Source organism: Salvelinus namaycush, chromosome 34 (genome assembly GCF_016432855.1).
Source record: "Salvelinus namaycush isolate Seneca chromosome 34, SaNama_1.0, whole genome shotgun sequence".
Classification (NCBI taxonomy): domain Eukaryota; kingdom Metazoa; phylum Chordata; class Actinopteri; order Salmoniformes; family Salmonidae; genus Salvelinus; species Salvelinus namaycush.
The window spans coordinates 20,767,358-20,781,716 of NC_052340.1; the positions used below are offsets into that span (position 1 = coordinate 20,767,358).

The 14,359-nt window shown below is 40.2% G+C and overlaps 1 protein-coding gene across 4 annotated transcripts; it reads left to right on the plus strand.

Moving 5' to 3' along the window:
• Window positions 1-3,551: 3,551 nt before the first annotated feature.
• On the plus strand, window positions 3,552-13,431 carry LOC120028295 (T-box transcription factor TBX2b-like). 4 transcript variants are annotated; one of them, XM_038973489.1, is made up of 7 exons: window positions 3,552-4,421; window positions 5,557-5,833; window positions 7,250-7,396; window positions 8,930-9,006; window positions 9,311-9,498; window positions 10,352-10,965; window positions 11,789-13,431. In XM_038973489.1, the coding sequence occupies exons 1-7, from the start codon at window positions 4,063-4,065 to the stop codon at window positions 12,221-12,223; spliced, it is 2,097 nt and encodes a 698-aa protein (XP_038829417.1). In that variant the 5' UTR covers window positions 3,552-4,062; the 3' UTR covers window positions 12,224-13,431. The 4 variants fall into 4 exon arrangements, with proteins under 4 accessions (XP_038829417.1, XP_038829419.1, XP_038829418.1 ...); XM_038973491.1 differs by having other exon boundaries at window positions 3,553-4,421; window positions 9,329-9,498; XM_038973490.1 differs by having other exon boundaries at window positions 3,561-4,421; window positions 5,557-5,824.
• Window positions 13,432-14,359: the final 928 nt, after the last annotated feature.

The following is a 14,359-nucleotide window of genomic DNA, read 5'->3' on the forward strand; positions in this document are numbered from 1 at the left end:
TTTACTCCTGAACTTATGTAGGCTTCCCATAACAAAGGGGTTGAATACTTACTGACTCAAGACATTTCAGCTTTTCATTTTTTGTTAATTTCGAACATTTTCTTCAAACAACTTAATTCCACTTTCACTTTATGGGGTATTGTGTGTAGATCAGTGACACCAAATCTCAATTGAATACTTTTTTTATTCAGGTTGTAACACAACAAAATATTGAAAACGTAGGGGTGTGACGTTCTGAAGGCACTACATGGAGGGTATGTACACAGAGCAAATAAATGCAGCGTAATTGCAAACCCGTTGTTGATGTAATTAGTTGTTTAAGTATATTCATAGAAAACCATTAACATTCTCCATGTGGTGCTGATCTTTTCCCGCTCAGAATGTTTCTTCTCCCTAACTTGAACCTGAGTAAGTAGGCTAAGCTTTAACGACGAGTCTTCTACATAGTCTAGCAGCAGTATAGCGTCTGTTAGAATGCACTTAATTTCACTGACTGGGCTACTGACTGACTCAGTCGACCACTAGTTGAATGTATAGCCTATAAAGGACGAAAAACATGACAGACAAGTACAAAGACTGACCAGGTTTTTTGAAAAAGGAAGCATAGTGCTTTAAAGATGTGAGAACTTATTTTTTATCAATATCCTTAAATCAAATAGATCTGAAATAGGCTTAATGATAAATACCACTGAAACTGTAGCCCTATCCATAATACATTCCCTAACTGTAATTTCAAAGGTTTAATAAGAACATTATATTCACAAAACTAAATGATGAAACATGCTCGGCCTAATGAGCTAGAAAAGTAGTAGCCAAATGTTATATCCTTATCCATTATGCATAATTGACCACCCTTAACCTATTATAACAACAATAATTCTACAGGGTTTCAACAATTTCCCATTATTCTGCTAATATTCTTCATAATAGAAACGAAATAAAGAATCACAATTTACCTGATTCCTTTAAGTTTAGGCCACAACATAAAGATTCCAATTAAGTTATGCAGAATCATTTATTCAGATCAAGCCTGATAAAGGCCTCCCTACACGTTTTATTCTGCTCACTGTGATCACAAAATGTATTGACAACAAGGCCTAAATAAATTCACTACAATTTTGAGCACGGCTGGTGTGATAAGTCTATAAAACCATTTACAGAATGTCTCTCAGATAAAAAAAAAAAAAAAATGGTATTGGAAGATAAGTTATTTTTGGAATAAATAGAAATGAGTTTGCACAGTGCACAGAGACGTCAGTCGGGTTATAATCGGGTAGGTCGTCAAAAACAAGTGATCAATGTTCTGAAAATATTCCACTGTCTGGATTTTGCTGAGATTTTCACGTTCAGATATAAGCAACAAGTGTCTCACCTCTTACCACCAAGGAACATGCTACAGGGTGGGTAATATTTTATTTTTCCATTAGTGATACATGACTAATCACATCATATGAATAAGATAGAAAGATGCACTAGAACAGACCACAAAACAAGGCCAATAGCTATTTCACTTTATACCATTCAAAATGTGTGAAACTCTCAAAAGTAGGCTACTTTTAAGCATAGATTACGTTTAATTTCATTCCGTTTTTTTAATCTAATGTAAATCCTTCAAGCTCTCAACATGCACTTGGAAAGGAATGTGTACTATTCTATTGACACTAATGCCAATGGAGATGTACGAACACTGATATGGAAGAAATGTAGACCTACACAAAACACCGATTCAGCCGGCAATATAATGGTTAATCGGAAATGTGTGGTTTGTATCTGACGAATTTATTCGGAAGGATTATTCGTTTTTGTTTCAGTTTTTATGTCGAAGTGACGATGTTCTGGGTTGAGCTAGAGCGGAACCGGTTCTACTTGTATGCGTCGGATCAACTTCTGGGCAGACTGTTCCGTGTATATCCAAATTCTCACATTTTGATGCAAAGAAATAATCATTCCGAAAGAGCATTCTCAGCCCCAAAACGCAAAGCATAAACCGCAGCTTTGGTGTGGATGGCAAGGGGGATTGAACGGCGCTCGCTGGTAGGATTTTAGGGTAAATATGAAGTGACAAGAGTCTGCTCTTATTGTGGTGTGTCAGCAGACTGGCCCCAAACGGCTCTTTAACCAACCGAATCCATGTTAATCAAGCCTAGGGTCCACAGAATGGATTTCTTAAAGGTACAACACAACAGTACCGAGACCGAGTTTCTGGTTGGGTCGCCGTGGGGATCGTTGCAACGGTCTGAAGTGTGTAAATGTACGTGTATGTGGTTTGACACATACCAACAAACAGCCCAGGCGAGTCCGGACACTGTTGTTCCATCACGCTCAGAAGAGAGCCTGCCCATGACAATGTATTATAAATCATATCATTGCTGTGTCAGTTTATGCTGAAAATGAGAGCGAAGAAGATCATATTAGAATTAAAGGAATAGCCTACGTCTATACAGTATAGTATTGGAGAGCTATTGATAGGCTACGTCAGGCTAGTCCTGGTTTTATTATTTTCACTATTTAGGATATAAGGCAATCAAATAAAGTGAATGTACAATAATTCACTTTGCGTAGGTTATAACGTGTGCATGAATAATTGATTTAGCCTAAAACCAAGTGAAGGGGACATAGGTTACACGTCAGAAAAACAATATATATTTAGTTTCTGTAAGGCTATAAGCAAGCACTTACCGCGTTCTATCTGTCAATTTTGCTCTCGAAATTCATTCATTCATCTGTTTTCTTTTCTTCATGCTTCGATGCAGCATCTGGTGCTGCGCTTTTCGAATGACCCGGGGCTGTTTTTAAAGTGGCAATGTCCGGTTTATTAGTCACTGTCCTTGCGGTGAAGCGTTCACAAACAGCAGCGAGTCACGGAAATCGACAGCCCTGGAATATAATCACTAAATCGAGTCCGATAGCCTACCATTCAGGTACGGGAGGCTGTGGACTCTCTTACCGTCTCAGCGTAGTCTATCTAAGTCTACCATTACGCAGTGATGGAACTGTATGTTATTATGGCCAAACCAAGATAAACACTTAAACAGATAAAACTGCACGCGGATTTCTAAGCAAACGAAACTAGATAGAATGGCTATGAGGTAAAAATGACGAGGACCTAAACTGATAATATAATCTTCACATGGAATGGAACCACAACGAATCTATTTGGAATCTTCTTCATACTTTAAAAAAATCAATCACCGGTATAGCCTACTAACATTATTTAGCCTACCTATAGGCTATCATGAAAGCGACTATAGAGCAATAAACGTAGGCTATCTATTCGGGCACCGGTTCTGGGCTGGAGTTATGCACCTCATCGAAAGTATGAAGCGCAAGCCGACCGAGGTGATGCCTCCACCGGTCAAGAATTGAGGGCTGACCCGGTGTTTGGCTTGGAGATGGGGGTGGGATTTCCCGAGCTTTCCTGTCATTGGTTAATATTTTATTCTGTTGACATGTTTTCTTACTGCTAATGCTTCCGACACCTTGTTGTCCACCCCCCTCTCTTCGAGTCTGGCAGGAGCTGTCAAAACCACGCCTATAGAGGCCCACAATTGGTCCAGAAAGCGTAAAATCAGCAATCAAAGGGGCTTGGTTCATTAGTGTTGGGATCGAGGCAGGAAGAACATGTGAGATAGTCACAGTTCTTCAGTGAACAGGGCAAGATCTAACCATTTCAACTCCGTGTCCGTGTGGAATGATTGCTTCAGCCTTCAGAGAGGCATATCTTATTTTTCTCAAAGCGACGGGTCGAGAGAAAAAAGGAAACCCCGATTCTGCTCTCAAAGCGTAGCTGCTTCACTATCTTTGACTGATATTGTTACTGCACTTCGTGGAGGTACCAGCAACGGGAGTTTACGTGTAGTATAGGCTAGTTCCTATCAATTCAGTTTTTTCTGCTAATAACCGTCTATAACCCGTCTATTCATAGCCTATCTGGCACAGTATTCGACATTACTTCTGACAGAAATAACAATACATTATTCTGGAAACTGTCCTACTGTTTTTGCCGAGGGGGGAGAATATCACTATATATCATAATTTCACTTCGATATTTTGGATGCACCGATGAGAGATCCAGTTTTCACAGGGACTGCCATGGCTTATCACCCTTTCCACGCTCACCGTCCGACCGACTTCTCCATGTCAGCTTTCCTAGCGGCCGCGCAGCCTTCCTTCTTCCCGACGCTCACTCTGCCTCACGCGGCTCTTACTAAGCCCATGTCGGACCACCTCGTTGGAGCCGCGGAGGCAGGGCTCCACCCGGCTCTCAGCCACCACCACCAGGCGGCTCATCTCCGCAGCCTGAAGAGCCTGGAGCCCGAGGAAGAGGTGGAGGACGACCCTAAAGTCACACTGGAGGCCAAGGACCTATGGGACCAGTTTCACAAAATAGGAACAGAGATGGTTATTACCAAATCTGGAAGGTGAGAGTGCGCTCTGATAATTATTGCCAGCGAGGCTGACTACAGCGTCATGGTTGTAATCTGTCCATCAATGGCAATTATAGCATGTAAATCTTGGTGGGACAAATATTGTCCATACTGTATAGGCGTTGTGTTCAGATGTGCCTTGTCTTTTTATGTAACGCTTCAAAAAGATTATGGCGAAAGCAAGAGGGTTCGAAAGAGGTAGTTACATTTAGGATTACAGCGAAACAATATTACAGGGCCTGCTGTAGGCTGGACTGGCGCTATGTGATGCTGTTATTCTTTGTAGACTATTGTCTGTTCTTTAACTTATAGGCCTAGTTTATTATCGAAATAGGTTAATTATTTAACTTAAAAGTGATAAATACAATCACAGTTTACTATTGTGACCTGACTTATAGCATTTTATTTAGTTTCGATGGTACGATTGTTATAATCAAGTTTGGAGCGTCTTTGACAGCGTCTGGAGGAGACGCTATCAGAGACCGTAAAGGATCAATATTTGCAATATTTAGAAAATGTTGAATGCATTAAAGACGAGCCGTTTTGAGTTTAGTTTAGTAGTCTTGCCAGAGAGGGAAAAAACCCTCCCCTGGCTTTAGTCAGCAAAACGATACCAGCATATGGATCAAACTGCATTCTGTCATGACAGTTGAGCTTCTGGATTTTGTAAACAGACTGACAGACTGGAAAAAGAGGATTGTGATTTAACCTAAGTGATAGTGTCATGTCATAAATATATTTCACTTGACTGATTACAGACGAATTCCTAAATATTATAATCAACAAAATAAAATAAATACAGAATATTTTTAAGTAGGCTATTAGGCCTATAATTTATTCGTTTTATTTCCTACAACTATCATGGTATTTTCAAAGTAGCATGTACATAATTCGATGGAATGATTTTATTATAAAGAACAGTTCTGTCAATTAATATTACTTTATAATTTGCCTATATCGATTAAATAGTGTTGCATTTTCCCTGGACACAAAGGAGAGAGCCACTCGCCTAATGACATGTTAATACAATGTTATTGTCTGATTTCTCTTGTCTGACAATATTAAATGTCATATGTTTATGAATAAGCCTCCATGCAGTTAATTCCACGCATATTTGTCTGTCTTCCAGGAGAATGTTTCCTCCGTTTAAAGTCAGAATAAATGGGCTTGATAAAAAAGCCAAGTATATTCTATTGATGGATATAGTCGCTGCCGACGACTGCCGCTACAAGTTCCACAATTCTCGCTGGATGGTAGCGGGAAAGGCCGACCCGGAGATGCCCAAAAGAATGTACATTCACCCGGATAGCCCGGCTACGGGAGAGCAGTGGATGGCCAAGCCGGTTGCTTTTCATAAACTGAAGCTGACCAACAATATATCGGACAAGCATGGATTTGTAAGTACTGTATGTTGACTTTTATTTACATTTAAACACGCAATTGTATTTGTGATTAATAATAATTCTTGACACACATTTTATACAGCATATGTTTTAGGTTCTGGAGTAATACAGTGTATTTAAAAGAAAGATACTGTTGGATTTTTTGAGCGAGATATTTCTATATTTCTTGGATACTCTTATTCTATTTGCAACATTATTTTAGTAGGCCTAACGTATTGGCACAGCATGTTCCCCACGCTGTTGCCACTGTCGACATGCAGGAAGGACATGCCCCCACTGTTCAATGTCGACATAGGCCTGTTTCCAAATATGATCTCCCAATATATTATTGTCTAAAGCTTCATAAAAGTAGACTATACATCTAATATCACGAATGCTCTTGTTGTTGGTAGATATATTTACACATTTATAAAACGAAGTTTTACACGATTGAGGAAGATGATTGAAATCACGATTCAAGTATTAGATGTGCTATTTTTTTTATCATATAAGCGAAGGGGGAATTCTTGAGAAATGGGGATTATGAGAGTCAGAAATCGGGTCAAGGAAACTGGGCAGAGTGGAAATCGGCTTGGATCGGGCGAGCCTCTGTGGAGTCCTTTGACGTAGATTTGATTGCTTTATTCTGACCTAGCCTCACTGTCTTGAGCCAGCTTGAGCAGCGTGGAATAAAAGCAATGTGTGGATGTAGCCTGTACTCGAACTCGAAGGCCGATCATGTTTCGCCGTTGGTCCCTGAAGTGCTGTTTGTAGCCTACTGTAAAAAAAATTAACCGCGGAGAAGAGGAAAATGATGGATGCCTCAGAAAGTCGTCTAGAGAGAAGCTGCAGTGTTACAGCGTGTGTTTGTTCAATGCTCATAAACCTATGTGCAAACAAACCGACTGTAAACAAATTGAACATTTACATGCCAGACGCATCCAGGCGTTTTTGCAAAATTTTGCAGACATTGTTTTAATAGATCTAGGCCTACGTTTTACCATAGGCTATCCAACCTGTATCTTTAATTATCCAGTCAGTGTGTATAGGCCTACGTGTTGTAGTAGTTAGTGAATGTATAGAATATACATGTGTTATAAATATTATCAGATACCCAGTAGGTTAGCCAGCATATATGATAATGCCAATATTACATGAATGTTTATCTTTAGTATTGTTTTCTATCGCGATCTGTGTTGACCAAAGGTGTGTTCTCTTGCATTCTAAGAATACGCAGTAGGACCAATTCTGAATAGACCTACTTATTGTTATGAATAATAATCTTTATAAGAAATAATAATAACATATATTAATTTAATGTGATGTACATGATTGTATTGTATTAATCACGTATGGGCCTAAGAGTGACTTTGAGATAGGCCTAGCATCAGATGGTGTCGATTAAATTATAATAATTCTTTTTTTCCCTTCCCTCCACAGACGATTCTTAATTCCATGCACAAATACCAGCCCAGGTTTCATATCGTGAGGGCCAACGACATCCTGAAGCTCCCCTACAGCACGTTTAGGACATACGTGTTCCCAGAGACAGACTTCATCGCTGTCACAGCTTATCAAAATGACAAGGTAAGCAATACAGTAGCCTGTACAATACAGTACAATAAAGTGGAATTTAACACAGGCTACATTAATGTTAGAGACCATGAAATAACCTCGCCATAAGAGGTTGGGCCTATATTCACATAAATGCCACGATTTTCTATCAGCAAAAGGTTAATCTGAGGTTCAATTTTGTTTTTGTTTTGTTTGTTTTCATGCTGTGAAAAATTGGCTCATTTGTGGAATTCGATGGCCTCACTCGTTTGTACAATCTTGTTGCATCTAATGATCTTTGTTGACGAATTTAGTCCGACTTTTTACAGTGAAACCGTTTCTGCAGGGTTTTTAATCTGTAGGACTAAATGCACCTGCCCAATCAAACCGCATGTTGGTCGTCATTGTCAAATGTTATGGTTAACCTTACGTAACCAGTTTAGCCTACAATTGGAGGCATATATTTGACTAGTAAAATACGTATTTGAAAAAGTTTGCTTGCTGTTGTCTTTCCGTCTATGGGCTATGGACGATTTGTTGCTGTTGTCTTTCCGTCTATGGGCTATGGACGATTTGTTGCTGTTGATTAAAGGCTACAATTCCATTCAAATCTAATTAGATGGCGCATCTTTGGACACTGACACCATTTGGTTAAAGACGGATTTCTCATGGTTCTTCAGGGTGTCAGTAATTCCTAGATTTGATGTATTGAGTATTTATTTTAGTTGCAGTCTAATATTATCTAGCTCCCTGCGACCCCCTCTCTTCTCCCCCTCCTTGAGTCTAATTGGCGTCCGTGTCAGAGGGGCCTGTGGTGGTCTTGTTGCTATCGTAAAGTTTATGGCAAAAAGTCACAATCGATTAGAAGGCACTAGCCTCGCCAGTTTGTCCACGAGCTACACAGTCTCAGAGGCTGCCTGCGCAATCAAAGCGTGACAGACGGGGAACTGCGACTCCCTGATTGGTCGATTCGCGAATTCCTCAAGCGTTCCATACAAGGTGAGGAGGGGGGAAACAGGACAAACCAAGCAGCGTGCACAGCCGTTCCAGTGACGGGGGTGGCTCCAAAGCCCATGCAGTATTTGTTCCATACAAGCCTTGCATGAAGTAGCAATGATCCAAACCACATAATTAATTATGGATAAGATAGTCAGTCATCTGTTCAAGTCGCCCCCACTCAGCTCTCCCCCTCTCTCACTCTCCGAAAAAAATGGATGGAGAAACAATGTTTCTCATGGGGGTCGTGAGAATAACGCCTCGTCATTAAACCACCATTAATAATGAAACATCTACCGGGGCTTCCTTTCAACAGAGTGAGTTCTGTTCGGTGTGTTTAACGGGACACTATGTGTGTGGGAGAAATATATCAGAATAAATAATGTTGAGAAAAACACGTGACCCTATATATAGGTCAATTCATTATTAGGCCTGGACCTATAGGCTGAGTTAAGGCCTACTACTACTACTACTAGTTAATTCTAACTTCTTGGTTAGGCCTATTTTTCATTGTTTATCTTGTTTACACCCAGCACTGTTTAATATATTTTCTCAATTTCCTGTCCACAGATAACACAGCTGAAGATTGATAATAACCCTTTTGCCAAAGGATTCAGAGACACCGGAAATGGAAGACGAGAGAAAAGGTAAGCATAGGCTATGTCGATTCGCCCATCACATCGTGTAGTCTAGCCTACTTCTATATAAATTATATTGATCATAATACGATCATAAGCATAGGACATATGTTATGCATGTTTTAACCATGCCCCAACGTTATTCCATTTAATCTGTTTATTAGTTAACAAAATAAAAATGACAAAATGCATGCTATTCTCAACTCTGATGTAGGCTTATCATTGAATGTAGGTCGGCCCACAGCTGCCCTGATGTCATGTTAATGGTGTATGGATGCCTTACTTGAATACATGTACCCACTATTATTAAAAGGGAACCGTTCAACTCTAGGAAACAGTTGACCCTTCCCTCCCTGCGGATGTATGAAGACCAATGCAAAGCAGACCGAGACGGGGGCGACTCTGATGCCTCGTCTAGTGAACCAACAACCGGCAGAGATGGGGCACACTCTCCAATCGGACCTGGATCCAGCCCGCTTAGATTCAGTCGAATCAGCCCAGGTAAGATAAATTATATTTAACCTAAATCTCAATTCGTTTGATAGGCTTAAACATAATAATGCCATTGTGGCCAACGGTAGCTGACATAAGTCGACTATAGGCCAAATCCTCTAGTAAATTAGCCTATTAAGAGAATAGGCTATAGGCCTATACCCACATTGTGCATTGCAACAGTATACGGGTTGTGTTCACTTCATTTAATGTATTATGTCCAAGTAATATACATTTTAAATTTACAGAATAGAAATCTATGTGCAATTTACCAAGAAAACACAGTGTTATAGTACATTTTCTAATTACAAAATGTACTTTGATGGTTTTCAGCAGCTCCTGTTCTTCAGATTTAAAATGTTATTTTGTGACAGGCTATTTGTTCAACTCACTTATTATTGAAATATGAAATAACTGTTTCGTGTTGTAATGCATAGACTTAATCAGGCTATTTGACCATCGAAAAACAGCAACTGCTGACCGCTCAACTTTCGATTCATAACTGAAGTCTATTTACTCTGAGGAAACAGAGAGTTGGCCTCGTAAAAATACAACACAAAGCCCCATGTTAACGCTCAGAGTAAAACTCTTGGGCTGACATGTAGGAAGGAAACGGTTAGACAAGGCATGTTGACACTAAATCATGACTGTACAATTAAAATCATCACTTACACAGTGCGTGTGGGTGTGCTTGTGAATGTTTTAACCACTGCCGTTTCAACTGATATTTTACTTTCCATTATTAATTCTCTTAAAATTGTTTAAATTAAGTCTGAGCATGACATGGCATTTTGTCAGTTATTTTACATTTAAGCCTACAAAACATACAGCCAATTCTGACTACAACTTTTTTTAATTACAGATGATAAAACCTGTACTGACAGTGAGCAAGAACTTGATCATCAGGACGAGCGTTGTACCGCATCGATCAGCCCTGAACCGGAGCCGCCCTCTCCCTTCAGCCCGAGGTGCGAGGACCGGGTGAAGGATAAGCTGAGTCTGGAAAAGAAAGACGACTATCCGGACTCAAGAAAGTCGAGCGACTCCATATTCAGTATAAGGAACCTTGAGAAAGGAGACAAAACGGAGAACAGGCACAGGAAAGACACTACAGATTCGTCAAAAAAGGACACCACAGACAGCGGCGGGATAAGCGCAACCAAAGAAAGTTTCTCCCCGCTCATGGTTCAGACAGAGAGCCCATCACACTTCAGCGCGAGCCACCTGCAGAGTCTGGCCCTGTCTGGCTTGCACAGCCAGCAGTTTTTTAATCCAATGAACGCCGGACAAATGCTATTTCACCCTGGACAGTTCGCTATGGGCCCAGGTGCGTTTTCTGCCATGAGCATGGGACATCTATTGGCCTCGGTATCCGGAGCAAGTGGTATGGAAAACGGCAGCCTCTCCGCCCAGGGCACCGGGGGCGCGCCGAACCCTTTCCCCTTCCATCTATCGCAGCACATGCTCGCCTCTCAGGTAAGGGCGACTTTAATTCTACACTGCAACAAATTGTTTGTTTGAACTCAGTGATCACTCATAGCCCTTTATGCTCGTTTGATGGCGCCAACACCGTTGGGCATTATTATTGAGCACTAGAATAGACTTTGACTAATAAAGCACGAGTCTTACAAGTAAACTAAAGTATGTGCAAACGTAGTGCCTAAAGTCCACTGTAGACGCCTTGCATTGAACATTTGACTGGACAGATTTAGCAGGCCCAATCTCGGCATAACTAAAAATGCGCAGCATGTTGTTGAGTTATCAGGTCACTGCCACTAGGATTAGGGAGTCCTGGGGCTCTTGCACACTTACCGCAGTGAGCGGACACATGCTGCCAGAAGAGCGACCAAAACATGTCTAGGCCTATATTATTATTATTATTATTTTGAACAACAGTTCTGTTAATGGTTTTTCAAAGCAGTCTGATATTTGTTTTAAAAGAACATGCTTTGGAAGACCACCCATAAATCAACCACTCATAGGGAATGTGTGGGAGTAAAAACGAGAGGCCTGGCTTTTATTTACCTCCCTTTGGATTGCGAATAAGCATTCTCCTTTTTAACATCCCATCCATATAACCTTCATTATTCTAAAGGGTTCTTTAACATCGTAGAAGACGAATTCCTTGTAGGTTTAATTATTGAAGTGAACTAGCTATTCAGGCCGTGCGTAATTTGGTCGTTGAGCGGACTCCCCAAGGTTCAGTAAGCCTAGTCATTTGAGTAGGCTACATCGTGGTCTGAATATATCACTATCACGGTCCCAGTACTAACTGCCATTTTCTCCTGTCTGATTTCAGGGCATTCCCATGCCGACCTTTGGAGGCCTGTTCCCCTACCCGTACACCTACATGGCTGCCGCTGCAGCCGCGGCCTCCGCCATGCCCGCTAGCACTACAGCCAGCTCACTCTCGAGGAATCCCTTCCTCACCAGCTCCCGCCCCCGGCTCCGGTTCAACCCTTACCAGATCCCCGTGTCCATGGCCCAGAGCACAAGTCTATTCACCACCGGCCTGCCAGGCGGCCTAAACCCCAGCTCCGAGTCGTCCAAATCGGGCAGCAGGGAGACGAGTCCCGTGCCTGAGCTCCACAACCACAAAGCGGGGTCGAGTCATAGGACCAGCTCCCCCAAATCGATGAAGGACTCTATCAATGAGCTCCAAAACATCCAGAGACTAGTGAGCGGCCTTGAGAGCCAGAGAGAGACGTACCCCCCGAGAGACTCTCCTAAGTGATCTCACTAATGGAATAATATATTCCACCACGACTTGGCTTGAAATATCAGAGGACTTTATTAGAAATTTTGTACAGCACATTACGCGAGGAAATGTCAATACAGGCCTACCTTTTCGCGCGCCTGGACTGAGAAAAGAGGCAGGGAATGAAGTAGAGAGAACCAGCGTCGTCACTTACTGTTTCTGTGTGGGGTACGCTTTCAATATTATAGGAAACTGAAGCATCGAAATAATATGAAAACCAAAAGTGGGCACTGAATTTTTAGGCGTCTGGCTAAAACTTGAGCACACTAAGAGGATACCGCAAGGAGGAAAACCTACTAACAACATTCTTCATGTAGTGGCATTGTTTTTAGGGACTGAAGAGAGAACCGTTTCAAACTATAATCAATAGATGTGCTTTTTTTTAATGATGAGAGCACTACAGCAGCATAAGTACTGAATGAACATTGGTGTGCGTTTTGCCCGCATTATGGAGAAGGTGCAACCTGTAAAACGACAGGAAAACAAGCTACATCCCAAAAGTTTTTAGAACATAGGCTATTATTTCAAAAGGGATGGATAAAATGAACGTTCCGTGAAAAATAATTGATAGAAGAACGCTTAGGCCTATAGTTTCTGCCAGATTTTTTGTTTGAATTATTTATGTAATTAAAATAAATTCTGTAAATAAGCTATAAAGGAATCCAAGAATATGCAATTGGTATTAATTTATTTAAGACTGTACATTGACGTGTATATAATATTTAGAGTTTAACTCGTTGCTTTTTATTCTTTTTTATTTTACATGAACGTATTCTGTAAATGAAAGCTATTTAGCGCTTGTTGGTTTGAACCAGAAAGTTTTTATCTGTAATGCATAGCTGATTATCTGCCTGTGACACATGAAGGAAACAAACATGTGTGCCATGTTTATCAGCAATCTCTGTCTGCAAAAACTAATATCAGAAAAGAGAGATAGATAGAGAGAAAGCTGCCTATTTGTCACATTACCTGGCTATTATCTGCAGGAGAGGCAGAGATATAGAAAAACCTCAGGTCATTTCACTCCAACACAGGAGAGGATGATAACATTTCTCTTTAAATGGGGCATAATGCATATCTATCTATATATAAATATATTTAAAATTTAAAGCGTATCTCGCTTATGCTGGTTGTGATTTTTTGTTGAATTATCTCACAATTTCAATAAAAAAAACAATGTGTTAGGTTGTGTTCACTCATATTTTGTACCTACTGGATACAGTTAAAGTATCTTTGAAATTCATAATAATAATAATTGAAATGAATTATTAATAATGTATATATGCTACCTATTATTATAATTATAGCTTAATTATGATTATTATGATTATTATCTCCCAACATCAGATGAATGAGGCCTCTAAATGAATGATAATACCCCTTACATATTGAAATAAGACCTAAGTAGTTCTCTGAGTGTATGGTGCCCCCTGTCGGCAGTATATTTGAGGATAAAAGTTTTTCAGCCCAGTATTTCTCGAGTTCTTTATCATTGATGATTGTGTAACAAATTCAAACGAAATATTACATTATACCATCTTGAAAAGGCAAATCGATGTATTGTAGATTTCTGTTCATAAGAGCAACGTAAAATGTATAACTATCATTAGTTACAAATCATTTTATTCTCATAACAATTAGGCCTATAAGGCCTATAATTGTCATATTTACATTGCGATGCCGTTGAATAGAGGAGCGTGAGTGATGCCATGCAAGGCATCTCTTTTTAAACTGAGCTACTGTTAGTGTTTATATAAGTGTTTCCTGTAGTATTGTCTGTATTCTACTATTAATAGAACAGAATAGTAATATAGGATTATTTATAGGAGGGCGAGACACTGCACTTCCGTCTCCCCCTCTCCACTTCAACCGCGCATATCCTCTGCACGTTCAATAGCACTTGGCCTATAGACGCAGTTAACTGTTTGAGTGAATGAGAAAAACTGTATGACACACATAGGGTAGTCCATAGGTCTACTCAAATCAACAAGAATTGACATTTAAGGAGGGTCAAATGAATAATAATTTTCCTAAAGAAATTTGCCACAAATTAAATTAAACAGTAGCGCCCAACATGTCATAGGACTTATAAGCATTTTTGTTGACGAATGA

What these genes read in the sequence shown, in the direction of transcription:
- LOC120028295 (XM_038973489.1), top strand. Translation starts at nt 4,063, where the DNA reads ATGAGAGATCCAGTTTTCACAGGGACTGCCATGGCTTATCACCCTTTC. An exon ending in CAGCTTATCAAAATGACAAG is followed by an intron (nt 7,397 to 8,929) that starts GTAAGCAATACA and finishes TCCTGTCCACAG; the next exon opens with ATAACACAGCTGAAGATTGA. An exon ending in AATGGAAGACGAGAGAAAAG is followed by an intron (nt 9,007 to 9,310) that starts GTAAGCATAGGC and finishes TATTATTAAAAG; the next exon opens with GGAACCGTTCAACTCTAGGA.